This window comes from Agelaius phoeniceus, chromosome 2 (genome assembly GCF_051311805.1).
Source record: "Agelaius phoeniceus isolate bAgePho1 chromosome 2, bAgePho1.hap1, whole genome shotgun sequence".
Lineage (NCBI taxonomy): Eukaryota > Metazoa > Chordata > Aves > Passeriformes > Icteridae > Agelaius > Agelaius phoeniceus.
Window position 1 is genome coordinate 73,990,656 of NC_135266.1, and position 22,677 is coordinate 74,013,332.

At 39.0% G+C, this 22,677-nt stretch overlaps 1 protein-coding gene across 1 annotated transcript in view; it reads right to left on the minus strand.

The window, feature by feature from the left end:
* Positions 1-271: 271 nt before the first annotated feature.
* The window catches only part of RNF17 (ring finger protein 17), a 40,900-nt gene continuing 18,494 nt past the window's right edge, over positions 272-22,677 (minus strand). The window contains exons 18-37 of the mRNA XM_077174701.1: positions 22,077-22,230; positions 21,264-21,379; positions 20,211-20,331; positions 19,357-19,474; positions 17,564-17,785; positions 16,456-16,606; positions 15,274-15,392; positions 14,549-14,639; positions 13,607-13,722; positions 12,984-13,291; positions 11,679-11,842; positions 10,769-10,888; positions 8,271-8,351; positions 7,517-7,639; positions 5,072-5,176; positions 4,351-4,501; positions 3,290-3,425; positions 1,776-1,965; positions 1,352-1,453; positions 272-450 (exon numbers count right to left, since the gene is read on the minus strand). Of these exons, the coding sequence (XP_077030816.1) occupies positions 1,355-1,453; positions 1,776-1,965; positions 3,290-3,425; positions 4,351-4,501; positions 5,072-5,176; positions 7,517-7,639; positions 8,271-8,351; positions 10,769-10,888; positions 11,679-11,842; positions 12,984-13,291; positions 13,607-13,722; positions 14,549-14,639; positions 15,274-15,392; positions 16,456-16,606; positions 17,564-17,785; positions 19,357-19,474; positions 20,211-20,331; positions 21,264-21,379; positions 22,077-22,230 (2,685 nt within the window). The 3' untranslated portion in view covers positions 272-450; positions 1,352-1,354. The remainder of the gene's footprint in view (positions 451-1,351; positions 1,454-1,775; positions 1,966-3,289; positions 3,426-4,350; positions 4,502-5,071; positions 5,177-7,516; positions 7,640-8,270; positions 8,352-10,768; positions 10,889-11,678; positions 11,843-12,983; positions 13,292-13,606; positions 13,723-14,548; positions 14,640-15,273; positions 15,393-16,455; positions 16,607-17,563; positions 17,786-19,356; positions 19,475-20,210; positions 20,332-21,263; positions 21,380-22,076; positions 22,231-22,677) is intronic.

The following is a 22,677-nucleotide window of genomic DNA, read 5'->3' on the forward strand; positions in this document are numbered from 1 at the left end:
TGTCTGTGTGCATAAGCACAAACTGAAGCACAGCAGGCTCCCTCTGACCAGCAAGAGGCTGCTTTCCTGGGAGAGTGACTGAGCCCTGGAACTGCCTGCCTGGAGAGGCTATGGAGTCATCATCACAAGTGTTTCCCTTGATAATCTAGACAAAGCTCTCCTTGGAGAGACTGGGAGGGGCTGAGCTTTACACGTAAAGGATTTAGTACAATGAAGAGACACCCAGAGAAACCTCACATACTACAGCAGTAAAGGAAAACAAGCTTTCAGGTGCATGCTGACCAAACTATTTATTCCAAAACTCTGAAGTAGAAGAGATGTAACAACACCTGAAAGTGAAAACAGAAACCAGCAACAATGCAAACGTGTTCCAGAACAAAGACAGTAATGCAGCCCCAGCTGTTTGCTCCCTATCTCGTGCTGGGTGGAAATGTCTGTCACCACATAAACCTGAAACACAAACAACAGTTATGTCACAATAATAAAACTTCATCTTCCCTCCAAGTCTTTGAACAAGATACTAGAAAAAGTGTCCCAGCATCAGCTTTTGATCCAATTCTTCACCCCTATGCATCAGTTCCATCTACTCCTATGAGAAGGGTATCACAGAACAATACTTAAGGCTCCAAGGCCAGAAAAAATTGAATGTGGATACAAAGTTTTGCTATTCCAATATTAGAAGGTGTTAGGAACATCACCTTCACATTTGCTAGAAAAGTGCTTAACAAGTGGGAAGGAAATGGGAATAAATAAATGGGAATGAAAAATGATGTAACAAGGTTGGCCAAGAAATCTGAAAATCCAAGTCTCTGGTATTCCCCATCAATAACACATATTCCCATGGATAACACATAACCCTAATGAAGAGCTTTAAACACATAGTATAGTATAAAGCTCTTCATTAAAAATATTGCATGTTTGTGTAGACATGTGGACACCAGCATGTTAGCATGGATGCTTGCCTGAGCAACCACTGAGAACCACCAGCACCTGACACAGATTAAAAGCAGAAAATAAAGATCAGTTTTGATTGTTTGGGCAGAGTACACTGCCACATCTGCAAAGTGCCTTTCTCAGTTACTGGCAGCAGAAGCTCTTTATGTTATACCACCCCAGGGTTCTTTGTTTCAGTGCCTTAATTGTGGGTTTCAGTAATGGTATGTAAAGAAATTTTTTAACAACTTTTTGGTTTATGTTAAATATTTTACTAATAGAATATGTGGAGAGAAGGGATTTTTTCTCAAATAAACTTTAGTTGTCCACATTACTGGCAGTTTATACTTTTCTTAGAACTTCTGCAACCATCCCTCCCCAGTGGTATGAATTTGTAGTTCATGGTCACTGTACTTACGTGTCACTGATCCAACTCTGCAAGACCCATTTCTATCAGCTTCAGATGAACCAGATTTTTGTCATCTCCATACAAAGAAATGGTAACCTCTGGTGAAACAGTCTGAAAGATTACAGTGTTGACATTTACAGATTTAAACCTCAAGCTGATACTGAAAGATTTTACTTGCTACACTCACTGTCTAAATGGAACTGTGAATATAATAAGAATACCTCTGGTTTTAAAATAACAGGAATGCTCAGAAACTTTGTGATTGCAGAATGAAGAACATCACACCATTTTCTCTTGGCTTTCCTTCATGGTAAATGGTTTTCAATTTTAAACTACGAGGATTCACAGTAAAGCAAAGCCTTAGAAATTAGACTGCTAGTAAGAATTTTAGTCTCAGCAAGAACCAAGGGAAAAAAAAAAAGGCATTTCTTACAAGTATGGAAGCAGAGAGACGCTTTCCTTCAACACAGTCCACCATGGTCCACAATGCTTTCAGGCTCCATTCTGGGGAATAAGGAATTCTTTCCACGTTTTTGTCATCTGAAGCAGGTCTAAATCCAGCCAGCAGAACTCGCACTGCCTGCACTGGGTACTTCAGCAGGTGACAAGGTATGTGACGCAATCTGAAAGCAACATGGCAAAATGAGAAGCGTTTGCCCACAGCAATCCACCAGCCAGGAAGGACACCAGGCTGGCTGAGTGGCTCACACAGCACTTTTATGGTGTAGGAACCAGGACTGGAGTCCCTGCTCTACAGAAACATGCCAACATCAGACCCAACAATGCCTCAGGCCCTCTGAAGGACTTGGCACAGGAGCTGTCAGAAAGCAGCGCAGCATCAGAGACCCCTCCCCAGAACCCTGCTCGGGGAAGAGTCCCAAGAGCCCCAAACACAGATTGCAGCACAGGAATCCAAGTGTGAATATCACAGTGCAGCTCCACAAACCTTCGTGGTCCAAATGCTTCACACCTGAATGTGCTCGAGACACACTACTGGAAATAGGTACCTGGGTTTACATTGTCATCTCCCCATTCTTTATCTTTCTAAAGAAGCAAGGGAAAGGGGAAGCAGAGAAATGCAGCTCTGAAACAGAAGAGACTGTCTCCCAAGACCTTAACAGACTTGCAAAGCACAGAATCTGTTCAAATCCCCATTTCTGCATCATCTTCAGCAAGGATGTGTACATTCCACAAGAAGCTTGAAAGCAAGTCATTGTGATTAAGCAGTACCTATGTGTGTATGTGTATATGTACTATATATACAGGTTCTATATATGCACTGTGGTGCTATGTACTATCCACATACATGTAAATGTATATGTATGAGGAATTCAGACAGGCTTATGGAACCCTCAAAGCCTGGGATGTGTGAGACATATCTGTGTCAGCACAGGAACAGTCCAGAGCATCTCAGAACTGCACAGAACAGGGATTTGAACATCCATGTTCCACACAGGCAGAGCAGGGTGTGTCCCACTCAGATACTCCTTTATCCCTCAGTTTAATCCCCAGCTGTCTTCTGTGTAGAAAACAGTCACACAGGATTGGGATTTGTTTGTACACCTGGAGGGCTCAGCCCTTGTTTTGAGTAAGGTTCTCAGGTGCAGAAGCAGATTAAACTGAGCCCACTCACAGGTTAAGTAAGTGGAGATAATGGAGAAATCTGGTATTATAATAATGGGCTTCTCAAAACAACCTGGAACAGAGAAGCAGGTGCACAAACCCCACACCCCACAGACAGAAATTATTTAACCAGCCAAAACACCTTCTCTCTAACTAAAATCCAATAGTAAATGATGGTAAAAATATATATATGTAGTTCTAGAAAAAATTATAATAAATGTAACACACATATATTTATTTATAAGTACATATTTTATGATTTAAGTGTATACATGCATACATACATACACACAGACATTTTACATGCAGTTATTTCTTATTTACCTGCTGGTTGGGGCAACTAAGTAAGTACCATAGTCAACAAACTGAACCAGAATCTGAACAGGCACAAGCTGTGTAATAGAGAGGAGTTTTGCTCTATACCATAAACCATCCACATACTCTGCAAGGCAAGGCAGTTCTATAAAAGAAAGAAAAAAACCAAAACCATCACACAACACCCCACAGTACTCAGCGCAGTACAAACTGACCCTGAAAACCCACTTTACTTTGTGACCAAGATTAAGTCTCCTCTTCCTTATCTACTACTGTAGATACTACACGAAAACTACTACAATTTTGTTCCATGCATCCTCCAATTCTACCTGAATTCCAATCCAAGCAGTACTATGCAATTTAAGTCAAGTTTCTCTACCTCACATGGCAATGGTGAGAAATAACAGCAAATATCTTGGTTAAAAGATAGTGATCCAAACAGTTTAACGTTCTAGCTTTTCAACTTGGACTCATCTGCACAATCCACTCAGTAAATAGACTGATCTCCAGGTGAATAGACATGTCTGGAAGACAGGAGGCAGATCATGCCTAAAACCTCACCCAGACTTTTATGAGTTGGCAGAATCAAGTATGAGTGAGAACTGCTTTCTTCACCAGGTTTTACACAGCCATACTTGTGTTAATGTAGGCCCAACAGCTGTGGACATTAAAGTGGTGATCCTTAGGGCTCACACACTTCTCAACATTTATAACATGATTTTCTGTACATAACTTTTGTCTTTTGAATATTTAATAAAATTGTCACAGTTCAGTGACAGGTACCTTTAGAGTGAAGTTTTATTACTGCCAAACAGGACCTAAAGTCCATTCAGAACTCTAACAGGCACTAGGAGTCTGAGTTCTGTCCATCATTTTCCAGTGGAGGAGAATGACATAAAAGCCTCAATTTAGTGAAGAGTAAAAACATATTACAGTGTATAATGTAATTATAGTGTGATCTTACTCCTTACTCTCCAAAACTTTTATTTAAAGATACATAGAACTACAAAAGGAAACTCAGGCTTTCTAAATATCCACACAAAACAACAGGGAAAATAATCAGAGCGTACCTTTTTTGAAGTTTGTTAGATGAGGAAGTGTCTTTACAATTTTATTGCACCACTTCAGGGCTTTCCTAAGGCTCTCTGAGTCACAGCTGGCAGATCTCTCTGTGGCAGAGCGCTCTGTAAGGTTCTCAGAAGAATCAAGACAAATATAAACCTATTTAAAGAAAAGGCTCTGATGTTACTATTTTTTGCAGTTAATTTAGAAATGAGGAATTCCAACCATTATTAAGTTTACTTTTAATCCAGATCCCATCTTTGAAAGGTTCAGCATCTCCTTGCTCCCCTTTCTTCTCTATTTCATCATTCAACATTCAAAGTCCACATAGGAATCTTTTATTTGATCAATTCACATGACATTCTGCATTTTGCCTGGGAGATTGGGCAGAACTCCAGGAAACTGTGTGGGCTTACATAAAATTCACTATTGTTCTGCCACATTAAATTCCAACAACCTATTTTCTTATTAAAAAAAGCTAACTACCAGACTGCAGTAGTGTAATTCTTTAAATTAATTTTTCTAGAGAAACGAGTAGTGTTTCGCTGCCCCCACCTATGAGGTTATTTCAACTAAGTGTTCATCCAGAGAGCTGCCCCACACAACCCCCTGCACCAACAGCTCAGGACCATTTTGCAGCCTCTAATGCTACGAGATTGCCACCTGTGCTCTCCTTTTCAGCTGCTCAGTGGGAGTGCAGCATGTGAGATGTTGACCAGACACACTGACCTCCTTGGGGGACACCAGGTGGGTAACTGTGACAGGAAAGGTTTCTCCTGGAACAGGCAGTGGTTGCAGCAGGTACGAAGGCGAAAGGTCTCCTTCAAATACCCCCTAGACCAAGACAGACTTCAGCTGAGCATCATACTGAATAACAAAACAGAAACTAACTAAGGTATGACTTCTGGTACAAAGGAGTTACCTAAAAAGGTGTATAATAACAGTAAGCAGTGTGTCCTTGATGAAAAAAAAACAACATTGCAATGTAGGAGATAAAGATTTTTCTCAGCAGCATGGCATTGTCCAGTGTATCTTCTTTTAAAACCATGTATTTTACAGTTTGAATTCTACATGCCATTACTGCATTTGGTTCACCACAAAATAAACCCTGGAGCATTAAATTATATTTTTAGAAGGATATATGGCACACAGCTCAGCTAGAACATAGGTCATGAAAAGAGCTCATATTATCTCTTGTACTTAAAACATGATGTGTTACAAAATGTACAATTTCTCCAAAATACATTTTTACACATTTACTTGAGGAACACTTTTCCTTAATGCCCCAAGAGAAAAGTAGAAGCAACATATGTAACTGGAAAATGAAACAATGAATTATGACCCTTTGTTTCCCTTGCAGGATCCGACAGAGGATGCAGTACAAAAAATCATTATGTTCCTCAAATTTAGCTAGGAAAAAAAGATTTTTTTTCCATTCAAAGTACATACTCCTGAAGGTAAAGAAAGGATGTCTAACTATATCACAGATACACAAACTGAATGGCAGATTTCTGCAAAACTATCAGGAGCAGTGTGAGTCAGGAGCCACCTGACTACACTTGGACACACACACCTGGAGTAAGAATCACTGCTGTAAAGCTCAGCACACCTGGAGATTCTGATGCATTCTCCAACATCCTACTGCCCCACCAGGAATCTCAGGCTAATGCCTAAGCTAGGACTGTCATGTGGTAACAAACACCAGCTCCTAAGCTCATCAGTGCAGTGCAAGGCAAACTAAGACAGACACTGCAGCAATGGTGCACTGAGCCCTGCATAAGCCACTGTTAGCAGCTGCAAGGCTCACAACACAGAATGAAGTCCTTATTAGCTTAACTCACCCCACATCACAGATTTGAAGCTGTGAAATAAAGTCACAAAGCTATAGAATAAAATAATAGATAATGGTTACACCCTATATAAAATGAATGCACTTCAGTTGTCTTGTGAGCATGGCTGCCGAGTCTCTCTCTACAGCTAAAACCAGAGCTGATTATGTTTGAATGTGTTCAGAGCTGTTTGCTTCCCACTTTTGCTGTTCCTGAGATTCAGCTCCAGTTCTGGATACCTTGCTTCTTTTCTGGTTTACAACTGAACACTTCTGATGTCTGTTTTCTTACAAATTGTTCTGAGTCACTCATTCCTGGAATGGATCTGCTTAATGCTATTATTCCTTGAGGAAAGCACTTCAGGCTTTCTGAATGCTTTTTGCCTGCAACCTTCTTACACAGCTTTATTTTTGTTTTCCAAATTTAATTTTTGTGTTAAAGGTACCAATCTCATTTCCAGATCCATATTTAATTTGCTGAAGCTGTGTGTCGTGCTGACTTTATGAAAATGCAACAAGAGATTGATTTACAATGAGGTTTTCCATGGTTACTCAGCTCTAATATACACTGAGGGATTTTCCTAACTGCATCATGAGCCCAGTGGCAGACAACTCGAGCTTAGCACCAGCAGTGACAGCAGCAGACTCTGTACTGGAAAATTATTTTCTGAAGCAAAGATGTTAATTGGAATGAAAAGTACATTGGCAGACTTAAACAGAATTAAGAGAAAAATGCAATAACAAAATCTTAGCAATTTAAATAAACCTGATCCTCAGATTTCAAGGAACAAAAAAATGAAAACAAATATGGAGAAATTATTTATGCACGGGTTTTTTGTGTTAAGAAAAGGAAGTTAGGTGGAAACTTCAATCTTACCTGATGATCTTTAGGGGAGATGTCCCAGACTCTTGGAATAAAGAACCTAGGTAACTCCCCTATAAATCACTGGCTTTATGATGAAATACTTGATTTAATTTACTCCATCCTTGGATATATTTCTATGAATAACTAATCCCTTCAAGTGCTAAAAGTATTACCCTATTCATAGTGTTCTAGAGGAATGCTAGCTGGACTTTAAACAGAAGTGCAAAAATCTCTTTTCATTACAGAGTCCATGAACAAACTCTTGGCAATTTTTTATTCCACAGAGTCTTATCAGCACATTGTAGCTCCCCATGTTGTGCTGCAGACCTATGTGCTCAGTCCTACTGCTGCTTACAGCAGAAAACCACACAGAAATATTTTAAAAAGTAACAAATCCTCCTAGATCACAACAAGCAACTGAATAATCTTTCCAAAGGTAGAACAGCAAAAGGAGGACAAACACACACACAAGTCTCACCACCTTTTGTATGTCCTGGCAATCTTCAGCAACACAGTACCTCTGGTATGCCATGAAGGATGAAAGTGACATCCCCCCAAAATACAGGCTGATGGACAGCTTGCCCCATGGGTTATCTGGTAGCTCCTATTTACACAGGACAAAACAGGACTGGAACAGTAATACTGGCTAAAGTTTTAGAAACAGTGACCAAGAAATTCAAACCTCTCATGTTGATAAGCATAACACACTCAAAGCCACAAGACCAAGATGCCTATTAACAACCGTAGTAACACAAATGGGAGTATCTCTCTTTCTGATATGGAAGCACCAATTGCTCATCCTAACACTGAAATACTATCCCATGTTTGCTCACTCAAACCCTTCCCCCTTCACAATTTATCATTAAGCTGCCTGAAATGACTTGTTTTCAGACAATACAGATGATGTGCTTCCTTATAATGTTAATAAATTATGTTAGAATTTTACCACTTAGAATAGAATTTAGAACAATTTATGCTGCCAATAGGTAGGTTACTTGTCAAAATGACAACTCAACATGAGCAGGGTGAAAAACCAGCACTAACTCTAATGGACATATTTAAGGCCTGAAAACTATAATAAAGTCACAGGAGAAGTAAGTTTAGTTGTGGTTTTTCTTTTGTCTAAGAAATGCATTTACCGCAATACTTCCTCATGTACAATTCTTAATGCTAGTTAAAAGGAAAAAGACAACAAAACTTCATTTCATTCCACATCTATGAATAAATTAGGCTACCTTAACATGAATTTCAACCTCTTCATTTTTGAGAAGTTCTTGAAGGTATTCTACTGCCTCCTGCTGCCAAAAATTTCCAATCTATTTGGAGAAAAGCAGGAAACCAACACATTAAGATGCTAACAAGTAATATTCTAACAAGTAATATTCTTCCAATTCTTAGGGTAGATGGAAATACACAACTACCATTAAAAAAGAAATCTGACTAGAAGATACATTAGTTTGATTTGCCTACAATCATTTAAATATTATCTACTATTTGATGCATTATAATTCAAGTGACAATGCAACCCACAATTTTCAGATCTTGAAATGGCTTAGAAAGAGATGCTGCTTGCCAAATCTAACCAATACTATGTATGCAATAATGTATGTGTGCAAAATTGTCTGAAGCATAATCCAAATACTTACAGAATCTAAGATAACACTCAACAAAACTTAAATACTTTTATTGTCTCCTGCATCTGTTTGCTGTCCAACCTGTACGCTTACAAGCCTGTCTTTCACAGAATCATAGACTGGTTTGGGTTGGAAAGAAACTTAAGGATTGAATTTGAACCCTCTGCTGTGGGCAGGGGCACCTTCCACTAGACCGGGTTGCTCCAAGCCCCCTCCAACCTGGCCTTGAACACTTTAGGGATGGGGCATCAACAACATCCCTAGGCAGCCTGTTCCCATGTCTCACTATCCTTGTAGTGAAGACTTTCTTCCTAGTACCAAATCTAAACCTGCCCTCTGTCAATTTGAAGATATTCCCCCTGGTCCTATCACTCCATGAGCTTGTAAGAAGTCTCTCCCCAGTTCTCCTGTAGCCCCCTTTAGGTACTGGAAGGTGCTGAATATCTCCCTGGAGCCTTCTCTTCTCCAGGACAAGCAGCCCCAACTCTCTCAGCCTGTCATAGGAGAGGTTCTCCAGCCCTCTGATCTCCATTGCCCTTCCCTGGACTTGGTCCCACTGGTGCTGTTCTTCAGGTGCTCTCCTGACCTGTGATCCCTCTCCAGGCTTGGCATGCCTATAGACCAAAGAGGCTCTTCTTCTCTGGGACACGGGCCCCACCTGAGCAGGCTCATCCAAGTGAGTGCCATCATCCAAGCAGCCCAACCACTGGCTGTGCAACAGTCCTGTGGCAACAGTTATCATTTCATAACTCACCAGACTGAAGTGAATCCTTCAAAGCCCTTCCCTCTGCCAGACAGGACTGATGAAAAAACTACTGGGAGGCCACAGATCCTTACAAGCACTCTTGGGATCTGCAGATAACCCCTGCAGACACAGCCAGGAGCAGTCTGAGGGTTATCACTGGTGTCAACAGGAGCAGATAACTAACTCATGGCACTGGGAAACAGGGAGAGGACTGTATAGGGCCTGGCAGCCTCTCGGTGATGTCCCCAGCACAAACAGGCAGGAGCACCATCCCTCTCTAGAGAATGTTGGGTCAGCACATGGGCTCCTCTGAACCTCTCTGAAGGAGCACCCACTCCTGTCTCCCATCTCCCCCTGCCTTTTGTCAGCTGCACTGGGGGTTACACAGGGAGCAGAGGGTGCTGCCCTCCTCAGCCCTGGCATCCCTCCTGATGGGAGGGCTCTGTCCTCATCAGCCTGCAGAGTGAGGAAGCAGTGCTACAGGAACACCTCACACTCTGGGGAAAATCTCTTCTTCTTGCAGGCCCTTGCCATTGCAAGCTTCCGTTCTTCTGCATGATTGTCCCTTCTCTCTTCCACATGTGCTGCTGGGAGGGTTTCTGGCTGTTTGGCTGTGGGTTCACTGCAGACTGCACTTGGAATCAGCTATCCAACCCCTCCTCAGCCTCCCTGATGCTGCACAGCCCTCTCACCACCCGCTGCAGGAGCTTTCCTACCTGGGCATGCTACCTTTCCCTGGCAGGTCTGCTGCCTGTCCCTGCCCCACCACCCCTGCAGCCTTCCTTACTCTATCAGTTTAACTATTTCCAGCAATAAAAGTAAGCTGGTAACTTCAGTATTTCACTTTTACTAAGTTCACCATTCAGAGTAAGCAAGGTGTGATGGTATGTGAAGATGTTATTTACACACCAATTACTTACTGACAAAAACCCCTAAAACAATTCAGCTGTATCAGTTTGGATTGCTTCCTACACAGCCAAGATCAGAATGTTAGGAACACAGTTTTGCAGGACTTGACAATTTCAGATTGTCTGGCCATTCTGCATTAAGAAATCCAGGACTTACTTTTTGTTGGTGCTACTGCAAACTGAATTATCATTTCTGAGTATCCCCTGCCAAGCCTGCAGTGTCCTGTCTCACAAAGGTCTAACCCCACTGACAGCTACCCTTCAAGCATGGTCCCCTCATAAAGCAAACCTGCTGGGCCCTGACAAGGACCTGCTGAAACAATCCTCATCATCTCTTCTCTGAATCCTTGCAGGCAAGAGAAGACACCAGCACTACTCTCAGCCTGACCAGGCAGGGTATTGACTTGAGCAACCACCCACCAACACACGGACGTGCCACTACTCACCGGCAGCGTCTTGTAGAGCTGGCACGGGATGCAAAATGGAGGAATGCCAGTGTAGAATGTGGTTGGATACAGGTGACACTGAGGAATGCTCTCTATGTAACCACGGTCTATGTACTGTACCTACAGGAAATGCAAAGATTTCCTGAAATAATTCCTGAAATACTTAAGTTTAGTAAGGGAATGCATTTGTTTACAGCATTACTTTTATGGAGGAAAAAGAATAATGGTTCGATGGTAAGTAAGTGATGTGACAAAGGGAAAAAGCAAGAAAAGATTAAAAAAAGTGCTGTGGCAGATTAGAAATTCAGTTTATAAACTTCTCTTGCAAAAATTCCTACCTTTTGTGGAATAACCAGTTTAAAATATAAAGGAAAAAAAATTTGTGAACTAGGATAGATTTTTCAATCTGCATTCAAAAGTCATGAGCAGACTCAACAGCTCAGGTAAGATGAACTGCTAATAAGAAGGTTCTACACCTTTGCAGCAGAAAGAATTCAAAACAGACAGCCAATACTTTTTGGGTGGGGATTAGGGCAGGTGTGGGATTCTAAACCTAATTGTTTTTAAAGCATTCCACATATGGTAAGAACAGCAAAATAAAAAACCTAAGAGGGATTACTTACAGGAAATCAAGAGCAGCTTTTTACTTAAGAAAATGAATCATTACTAGGGAAACGACAGGAAAAATTGTGACAACTGAAAGAGGTAAAAATGATTTTTAAAATAAATGTAAAAATGAGGACGGTAATCCACACTTCTAAGCAGAATGAACAACTGCACAGGTCACAGCTGAATGAAAAAATGTTAAATCCATTATTTATTTTACAGGAATGGATTACATACCTTTTTTAAACACACATATGCAGATATACATACACCCTCTCCCCTTACCCCATCCAATCAAACTTACCTGCAGAGTACTACCACTGACTTCTACAATTTTAGCTCGATACCACACAGTATCTGATCCTCTTACAACACAGGCTTCTCCCTTCTTCCAGCAGTAGGGTATCAGGAGACCAAGGCCTTTGAAAGTATTTTGTATTTCAGCCATCAATTTGTTTAGTGCAGTTTCTTGGGAGAGGAGGTGAAATAAAAAAAAAAAAAAATTAAGAATAGTCTCTAACATTCGTGCAAAATATTTCCATCACTAAACCCCATCAGATGCAGATGACATGTATAAACAAACACATGTGCAACTTTAAAATATACTTCCCAACAGTGATACAATATGTATGTTCAATATCTAGTATATGCAGAAGAGTTACTAACAGTAAACTGCATTTCCAACCCTGAAGCCATTAGAAATTCTGAATTCTAATCTCAGAAGAACTTGTGGAAGAGTCTATAAATTTTGGAAGTGACACCTAGGCACCACTGTATCAGAGCAAAACAAAGCATGAAGAGGACAACAACTCTCAAAACACTGTTTTGGTGGTAGGACACCATGAAACAACACAGAAGAGGTGTCCAGAAGAACCTCTCCTGTTATGGTACAGCCTACAGCAAGAACTGCAGGAAGAACACACAGTCCTGTGCAAGTGGGGTTACTGTACTTTGAATTTCAAAGTTTTAGGAATAAAAATAGTCACATAATCTAGTAGTTAAATGCATTCGTGGAGCAAAAAAGATAGAATTAATGTTCTCATACATAAATATATCTCTAAAGCACAATATACTAACATGGAACTGAGGAGTGACACTGCATCAGTCAGAAGAATATGAAACTCTTTCAAGCAACACAAACAGGAAACGTTGTGAGATATAGAATGTATCACAATGCAAATAAAGAGCCTGAAGAAACTACTGAGCTTAAACTGCTGGAAAAAAAATACAACAGTATCTGAGAACCAAGCTAACTTCCAAAAATCTTTATGACTGTATCTGCATCACTTTGAAGAAGATTACTACATTTACTTGATCAGTCAACGTTACAAAATAAAGCACTTGCTGCTTTACCCATTACAGCCTAGAGAAGAAAGGCAAGTAACCTGCCTATCCAAGTACTTTGAGTTTTTGGATTTCTTGGGAGGGTGGGAGGACAGGAGAGCTGATTTAAGGAGAGAGAATCCCTGCCCCTCACACCAAAGGACATCACCTCTCAAGAGGAATATTCCAAACCAGTGAAACATGTACCAAATAGGTGTTCTAGCATACATTCTGATACCCAAGAGCACTCAGATTCATAAATGTATTTTCTTCTATGTAAACTCACCAAATGATTTTGGTATTATATAAATAGTTCCATCACCTCCAATACAACTCACTACAGCCTGGAAAACTTTTGCTTCAGGAACAATAGGAGATTTATATACTTCATCCATTTCTGGATGAGGCAGTGGCTTGTGTATTTTGAGTGACTTTTGTTCACTCTCTGAAATAGTGGTGTTTTCCTCTGGAACAGTCCTGTTTCTTTCACATGCAATTTTGGAATTACAACCATCCAGCTGTGTGTTCTCCTGCTCAAAATGTCCTTCAAGATGTTCCTTGGAGACTAAACAAGCCCCATTGGCTTTACCAGTTCTAGAAGATTCAATCAAATATCAATGTATTAACTGACAGAGAACTTCAAAAGTGCAAAACTACAAAATAATACGAGTAACACAGAGAAGTGGCAAAGGTATCTCAAAGTACTGTCATCTAAAAACTTAGAGAACTGCAATGTGCCATGGATACTTAAATAACATTATACTCATTATAAAACATTATAAGTAAGTCCACTGAAGATGGAGTTCTGTTGCTAGAACTGTAGAACACAATCCAAATTTTTTTATTTGATTAGTTTTGTCAAATATGAACATCAGAGTATGAGAGAATATAACAGAAAAGTATCCAAACCTTCTGTTTCTAAGAGCCAAACCCTGTTCAATAAGGTATTCAGAAGTATCAGTCATTTTTCCTGTTTCATCTTTGCAAAGAATTTTCACGGGCAATGCACAACCCACAACATTTTCCTGGAAAAAATGGGAGAGTCGGACAACATACTACAAATATGCATTTCCTCTAAACTACAGGCATATTTTTCATTTTATTGGTACTGACTGTCAATCAGACATCCTTGAACAACTGGTACCCACATGAAAAGACACAAATTTATTTAATCCATATGAATCATTTTACCAACTGTTCTATGCTACACACGGCATTAAAAAAGAGTTGTAGAGTAAAACTTGCTTTTCCCCTCAGCTTTTTTAATAAAATCAAGTGCCAAACACTTGTTTTCCAGCAGGAGATTTAAACCCATGCATAAATAACTCCACTCATCACTGCTTTTATTGCCACACACACTGTAAAATATCACTGGCAGCTGACAACTGACACTGAACAAACCAAATCCTTTCAATAATCATTTTTTTTTAAACCGTGGAAGAGATAAATTACTAATGATATTCATACAGCACTGGATTAATTCTTCCAGTCTCTGAGGCTTGAAAACTAATAAAGTAGCTTCTGAAATAATTCTCATAAAAAACCTGAGCTGCTTGCTTATCTGTCCATAAAGGCTGTCAGCATCCAGTGATCCCAAAGATACATCTACTGTTCTCCAGTAACCAACTATACAAAAGATGAAGTTCTCTCCACACTGGGTAGCCAACTGCTCTACTGCTACAGTGAATAACAAAAGTAAAGCAGAAAGAAGAAAGCACCTTTTCCCCTAGAGCAAACAGCTATACAAGTTCTACTAATGACTTTTTGAAAGGTAAAATATTCAGGAAAAAATCCAAATTAACAGACAGTCTGACAGGAATTTTGTAAATACCACTGCTTTTGATTACAAACCTGTATGACTATCTTCACTTGTGCTCCAGTTAGGTAATAGGACAAGCATTCACACACTGTTGCTGTCCACTGTGTGCTTCCACCTGTGGGTCTAACATGGAACAAATGATAACCTCTAGGTACAAAAGAAGTTGGCATCTCCTGAGTATAACCACCAACTCTTCCCTCTACCAAAAACTTGGCTTTTTTTCTAAACTGTTTTTTTCTGTTACAGGAAAAAAAAAAAAGAATCTCTACTACAGTCACGAGTAACAAAATCATTATTAATTTCTGGATCTCTACAACCAGAAAAATTAAAAAATACAAACTCAGAATTTCAAAATGAGGAGGATTATGAGTTCTGGAAGTTATGACACCTGTCAAAACTTATGACACCTGTCAAAAGTCTAGAAAAGAGACCTTCTGTACAGCTTCATGAGATCCAATTCATCTCAAATTCTGAGCCAAGGAAAGAAAGTCTTCAGTGAAATAAATCTGTTCACTATTTTGTAACTCAACCTATAAATATTATTTATTTCTACAGAACAGTTTCTGCTTTACTACAATACAGTAGAACCCTTAGAAAAAAACTCCAAACCTTAATTAAATAAATCACAGCCAGCACCCCATTTCTTTATTTCTTTATTCAAAAAGCAAACCACATCCAAATCTTACAGAATCAGTGCTAACAAAGGTACATCATTGCTAGTTTCTATCGCTGCCACTCAGTATAAGGGAAAGGCTACCTTATTTCTGTCAGTGAACATTCCATTGCTAACATCCTGATGGTCTTCATGTTTTCCTCAAGTTTTCTTAGACAGCTGACCTCCACCGTTTTTTCAGATCCAGAATCATAAAGTAGTACCTGTTACAGGCAAGAAACCACAAAACAGAAAAAAAACCCCTCTCATGCTGTTATCTGTAAGAAATGGCAATTTGAAGCATCCCTGAGGAGGTTAAAAGAAGTTCAAACATAACTGGGATTTAATAAATGCCTTTTGCACTGAAATACTTCACCACAACTCAAGAAACTACCACAGCACAGCAAAGGGACAAACCATACAAATCTGCTCAAAGGAGGTTAAACAACTTTACTGACTTTTTGGTAAACCAAGAAACACTGAAATAGCTCTCCTCCACCCCTTGCTTTTTATTCTGATGGGGTTAAATAGCTGTTTGAAGGCTCCTGGGCTCAGAAATCAGATGATGCAAACTGAAGTAGACAAAGTCCCATCTCTGCTTCCTACTGAAAAGACCCCTGGGCACAACCTGATGATGGATGAAAAGAAAATAATAGCAATCCAGTGCTGATTACCTGTATGATCAAAAAGCCATTCTTCCTTTAGAGACACCTAAGTATTCAATCACAAAATGCTTTTTCTGGTGCTCATTATTTTCAAACTAGTACAACAGAACACATTTCAAGCAGTGCTGTGTGAGGTTACTGTGGAAAGTGTTACAGCTACATGGCACAGTGCATCAGGATCAGTTTAGGGTTCATGCAACTGCCTGACTACATGTGATCCTGTGGTGTTGCATTTGGTTCAACTGGCTCCCTCTTTTAACAAGGATCATTAAGTTTGAATTAGTGTAACCCTCAGTTTCACACACCTGCTGGAATCTAAAATGAATTGTTAGACTATAGCTTGGGAATCTCTGCTGTGTTCCAAACAGCAGTGTAAATAAAGAGTCAACCTCATGAGCCTTCCTCAACTACCAGATTCCCTGCTAAAGGCACCTGAGCTTTGACGAGTCCGTCAACTGATTTGCAGCAATGGACAGCATTACTTAAACGCTCAACAACAGCAAAAGGCTGTGAGAAAATATGAACACAGAAGAAAGAAACAAAGATTTGACCTTATTTTAATCAGTGAGCGCTTTCAAGTTTAAAAATAAAAGTATGAACCCTGTTAAGATAAGAGCTTTACCTCCGCACTTGTTTCAGAGACAATCCTGCTTATCTGACCTCTCTGCCACTGTCCCACATCGTGTACGTAAACAGCACAGTGCATTTCCCTCTCCCACTTCACAGACTGTGGCTGGGATTCTCTGTAGATGGAAGCCATCTCCTCCTGTAATCTGACATTCAAAAAAACGCTTTTCTACTGATAAAATGTAATGCAGTAAATAAAAGGCTTACTCAGTCATTGTTTAACTAGCATATAGTGAAGCTGTATGGTTTTAACAGATGTACAGTGCTGCAGCTTTCCTTTCTGACATGTTAGAAATACATGAAATGGGAGTTACAAAACACATGCACACTGATTAAAAGCCTGTAAACCTATCATGTTAACTTAGACACTGGAATTAATCTGAGCAATCCTGCGTGCTTTGTATGGCACTATTTGAAAACTACACTGGGTTCTCTTGACAACAGTTTGAGAGTGTGGTCCTCAATGTCACGACTACATAAATGGAACTCTAGGCAGTCACAGCCAAGAAGATTAAAAGATTAATGAATGCATAAGCAATTTGCACTAAACCTTAACACACTCTTCTAACTATATCCAAAGAGTAGGCATGACTACCTAAATGTTACCTAAATATCTACCAAAGGCAGGCTGATATACACTGTGTCTAGAAATTGTGTTCAAACTTCCTAACAGGGTACTGGAAACACTTGGAAAAAAAACCCTGCTACTACCACTAAGAGTAAATTCTAAGACTTGGGATACAGGTTTTATTTAACTAGATTTCTAATGAGGGAATGGGAAGGAGAGAAGAAAGAGCAGGAAGATCTAATCTTTTTGGACACTGTTGCATTCATCAGGCTCCAATATGTACTACAATAAAACTGATTTGAAATACAAGTGAGATCATATACTTAAATTTGAAATCAGAACTATTTAATAAGCCACAATATAGTGCCAACCTCTCTTCTGCTCCTATACTTTCCTCAACAAAGGCAAGTAAGTCAGCAGCCTTCAAGAAGTACACAGTATCAAAGCAACTCTCATCAGAGTTTGTTCTAACTACACTTCACCATTTTGTCATAAGGACACTTTAATTAAAGAGAAGTTCTTTGAATTTCAGTACCTTTTCAGTATACCTTCTGATGCCAGCAATTGTACAAAAATTTTACTAGGAGACACAACGTGACTAATCCTTCCATGTAACTCCTTGTTACAAAGTGCTCTGAAATCTCCTTCATCGACAGATTCCATGTCTGTAGGAATAAAAGCTTCTGAGGCTTTAGAAATTTCTTCTAGAGGATCATCCCATATTTCATTAGGCTTTACTTCAGTTCTTTCAGTGTACCTGTAAAGAGGACAAAATAGTTAGAATAGAAAGTTTAAACAGATTTTATATGAAGTGAAAAAGGCTCAATACCAAAATAACAGGGAATTATTCAACATGAAAAAAGTGAGCTGTAGCTTAGACAAAAACATTCATAAGTGCTACTTCTAAACATGAACGATAGTAACATTTTTATTCTCCTTCAGAAGGTATCCTTGCACATTCAGGGAAGAGAAGAGATAGCACAGGGAACACCAAGATCATAAGAACAGAACATCTGGAGTGGGCCTCTTGCCCCACAATATAAGGGACAAAGGCCTGTGGGGGGTCCATTCTAAAGGACAGGAAGAAAAGAAGGAAGGGGCAAGATGGATAAATTGCTGTGTCCTGACCCCAACTGCCTGCACTACTCACTGCCTCCCTGAATGCTGAGTGGAACTCAAGGGCAGGGGAGGAGTGAGAGCTACTTGGAATAAACTTGACCCTGGAAAGGGGGAGGGTAGGTGCTATAAATCTTTGTCTTCTGTGTACCAATGCCTGAATTAGTCATTCAGTGTTTATGCTAATTAGTAATAACTAAGTAAAATCAAGTGTGTTTTCCTGCAACAGTACTTGGCAAGTGATTTCTTTGTCTTTATTTTGAGCCATGAGTTTTCAAATTTCTTTTATTTTCTCCCCAGTCCAACTAAAGAAGGGAGAGTGAGCAAGGGATCATAAAATCCACCTTATTCAGGGGATCAGTGTGTTACACAACAACTTATACTAAAGGAATATATCCCATCGACTGAAGGCTGGAAGCAAGCATCTAAGTACAGATGGGACACCACAAAATACCTTTGTGACAGAGAAAAAACAACTCAGCTGTTCAGGCTGCATAACTTACAAAAATCTTACTAAAAATTGTGACTATGACAGTATTAGAGTGTTACTAAGATTTAGTAACATTTCTGAGCTAGGAGAGAAAATCCACTTACATGCTTCCTCCTAAAAAAAGCAAATTCAGGAATTTCCTTTTGGAATGAAAACTTCCCATTTAATGATGTATTTCCATCAGTATTCAAAAATGATTAATTGAAGAGTAAGTACAGATTTTCATGAATTATATAGCCCATGGATTATCTATTATACTTCCCAACTCAGCTGTCTTCCCAACCCTTCTGTTGCTGCCATAGCTGGTTACCCAAGTGTTTTCTAGTAACAGACTAGAAAACATCTCCCAAAGGGATGACTCACCATATGTGCAGGTTTAAGACACAAATTCTTTTTCTTATTACATGGGAATGGGAACCTTAACAGTGAACACTTTGGGAAGATCTGGCACTCAGGGGCACTACAAGTACAAGGCAAACATTTGGTTTCAAATTTTTTCACAGGTACAACTTCAATACATTAGTTAAGATTTAGTTTGAGAATTAAACTATTGAATTGCAGTTACACTCTAAATTACACCAGCTGATGGATGAGATCTTAAAATCAATTTATCACAGATGTGGTAAATTCCAGCCACTGGAGGTGACACACCAACACCAGCAGTTTCAATACACAAATTCTGTATTTCCAAAAACTTTGAAAGAAATGCACAATGTATTTACCCAGGTATGTAGGATGCTAAGTCTTCTTCAACTAGCTGGCAGTTAATACTGAATTTTTTCCCATTATCAGCAGAGGCATTGAAGAGCTCAATAGATAAGATGTTATTATCTAAAATTTCTGTGAATGAATAATATCAACATAATTAGTGCCAATCAATGACAGTATGAAGATTCTGGTTTTAGAGCAATGACAAATAATGCCAAAAGACAGAATTCTCCAAAATTACGTCTGATGTACAAAATAACTGATTCTGAACATCAACAATATGCAGATGCTTAACTTTGCACATATCCATAAAATTAACTTAAAATACACCAATAATCACAAAATGCTTTTGTAGAAAAACTCCAACTGCTATGCTTAGTTCCATTTATCAAATGGGCTCCAAATCATCATTCCACAAGGGCTGAGAAGTAAGTAGCTACATATGAACAATATATGGTATTGAGAAAAATCCTACTAAGGCATATATGTGTTATCTGAAATTATTTTTCTTTTTTGGCAATATTTTAGAGCAGCAGCAATCACAGTCACAGACACCAATAAAGTCAGGAAATGTCATGGACAGCTAGTACTTTGGGAAACAAGCCCACCTGAATAATCAGAATACTTATGTAACACTGGTGTGGTCTGTAAGATAAGACATGAACAGAACTTTTGTTGCAAGTTTTATCTGTTATGCCTCCTCCAATCAGAGGAGAGAATTTAGATATTCTCACTCCAGGCTATCTCTAGCAGGTATGAACACAAGCATTTAAAATAAATACTATTATAAATTTCAAAGTGATTGTTTCTACATTTGAGACAACCTAACAATACAGAAATAGAAATTAATACACTCCTGATAACTTACCAATAACTGAACACAACATAAGCTTATCTTCAGTCATTTCTTCAAATCTTTCCTTGGCTTCTCTGTTCCACTCATCTGCCCCTTTGAATGGCTCAATGCAAGCCAGCCTACACCTGATTGCCTGAAGAAAAACCCAAAATTGTGCAACCAACATCACATACAGATCAAGATCATCTCATTATGACTGAACCACAGGCTTTGCTTTGCACTCATGCACAACAGCACAACCTTGGCTTCTGGTTCCACATTACCACAATCTGATTTAGTTCAAAATGATCCCTCCCTTCCCAGTAGCTGAGCATGAACCTCACATTCAGAGACCTTCTTGCTGAAATACAAAGAGCCTAAATCTCTTTTTCTCCCTTTATGGTAAGGCATAGAACAGTACAGAGATCAGTAAAGATTATTGCACAGAAGTGATAAAAAAAGTGCCTTCAAGGAGTTAAGAAAAACCCCTACCAACATATGAAGTCTCAAAGTTCAGCATAATTGTGATTAGTAACCAAAACTATCAAATGAATAGCAAAGAAAAAAATAATTTCCATTTATGGACTTTTTTTATTTGGCAGAAATACTTTGCCATTTTCTTTCCCAGTCAGTTTTCCTCCTTGTCAAAAGGGGGACACTCCATCCATTCCTCAAGTTAGAAAAACACCAAATTTTAAATGCAAACAAAAATACATATAAAAACCCCCTCTTATTACGAGATTATAATTTAAAAAGGAAAGAACACAAAATTTCATTTGGCTTATTATGGAAATAAATTTAGATGAATTAAATAAGCATGTATATACACATTGTATATATACCTCTCCTGCAGTATGTAAATTGCAGGGCAACATTAGATTTAATTAACACCTGAAAGATACAAAAAAAAATTGAGTTTTCAATATGCACCCAAAACATTAAGTGAGACACTTCATAATGGTGGGCAAAAATGAAGTTCCTTAATATTTTATTTATTTAATGTATTTCAGAAGGTGCCCAATTCTCTCTTTCCCCTCTCATTCACTGAGATGCTGTTAATTTTGAGTGTTTAATCCAGGCATTTACCTTTTCTGGAAAGCTCAGGAATTCCTGTTTCACTCTGCGTATGTCTTCATGAGTTAAGTTTGCAATGTTGCCGTAGTCAACATATTTTACCAGAACTTCCCGACAACTTGGCAGCCCTCCAAGGAAAACAACCCAAGATATTTTAACAAAAAATTAGTATCTGATACAGGTTAAAGCACCAGAATTTCAGAGCAGACCCCACATTCATGCTGTATGACCACCTAGTATAATTTTTTTTTAAATTTTATACCCCCACCAAAATGAGTATTCTTTAGGAGCCAGCTCTTTCAGGTCCTTGAAATGCCAGCCCTGGCATCTGGGCCCTTTTTGTGAGACACTGGCACACTGAAGACATGCCAAGTAAACAGGTAGGCAGACATGCTACACTGCCCACCTACAGGCAACACAGACTCAGCACAAGCACAGCCCCCCACTCCCTTTGGAATTACTATGGAGAATTATGAACCAACACCAGATACACTCACAGGCTGGCTGGAATAGCCAAAGCTGGGGTTCACACTGTAACAGCAAGAGAAATGCTACTTGAAATAATTATGTAATAGAATTTCAATAATCTCTAGAGAATGGAATATGTTGCATCTCTGTTTAGAAAGCACAGGTGTATAAATCAGTCTGTTAATAGCAAAAGAATATGAATTAGTACTACTGACTCTGTGAAGCTACCGGGTAGTACCATAATTCCCAGTAAAAATACTGGCTGGATGTTACTGCTCATATCCAGCATGTGACTCTGACCTACTAGCACATCTGATTTTGCAACCTAGCATTAGAGTAAAAGAATCAATACTTCACCTATAATCTGTGCTCTGTACCAATTCCCATCCTCCTGCTTTGCAATGCATGCTTGGCCTTCAACTGGGCAAAAAATTTCAAAGTTTTTACCATTCTCTTGTTTATATATCTCCTGAATTTTCTCTGGAAGAGCTAAAGATTCCACACTCTCTCTCTGAAATAAAAACAACAAACCACACATACACTGCAGATGTTCTTCTTAATGGCATTTTTACTCTTTTAAGGAATAATTCTTTTAATAGTACTGTACTTTCCAGTCTTCCCTCCAAAATTAAAGTGGTCATGAATACATAAAGTGAATTAAAGACAATTATTGAATAGTGCCCTATTCAATCAATTCTAACCAGTAAAATACTGCACACCCACAAAAGAATGAATCATGTTACAGAACTGACAAGACCTTTCCAGGATTTTAAGAGTTCCTGAAGTTTAACTAGGCTGAATCAATGACTGTTGGAATTAATCTCACCTACTAATTCTAGGAATCCAACCACTGGTAACAAGTGACAGAACTTAATAGAAATTGTAGCTTATTTAGTGTGGGCTACAAATAGGTCAACATTAAAATGTTTACTCATAGTTTAATGTGAACAGGTTTTAT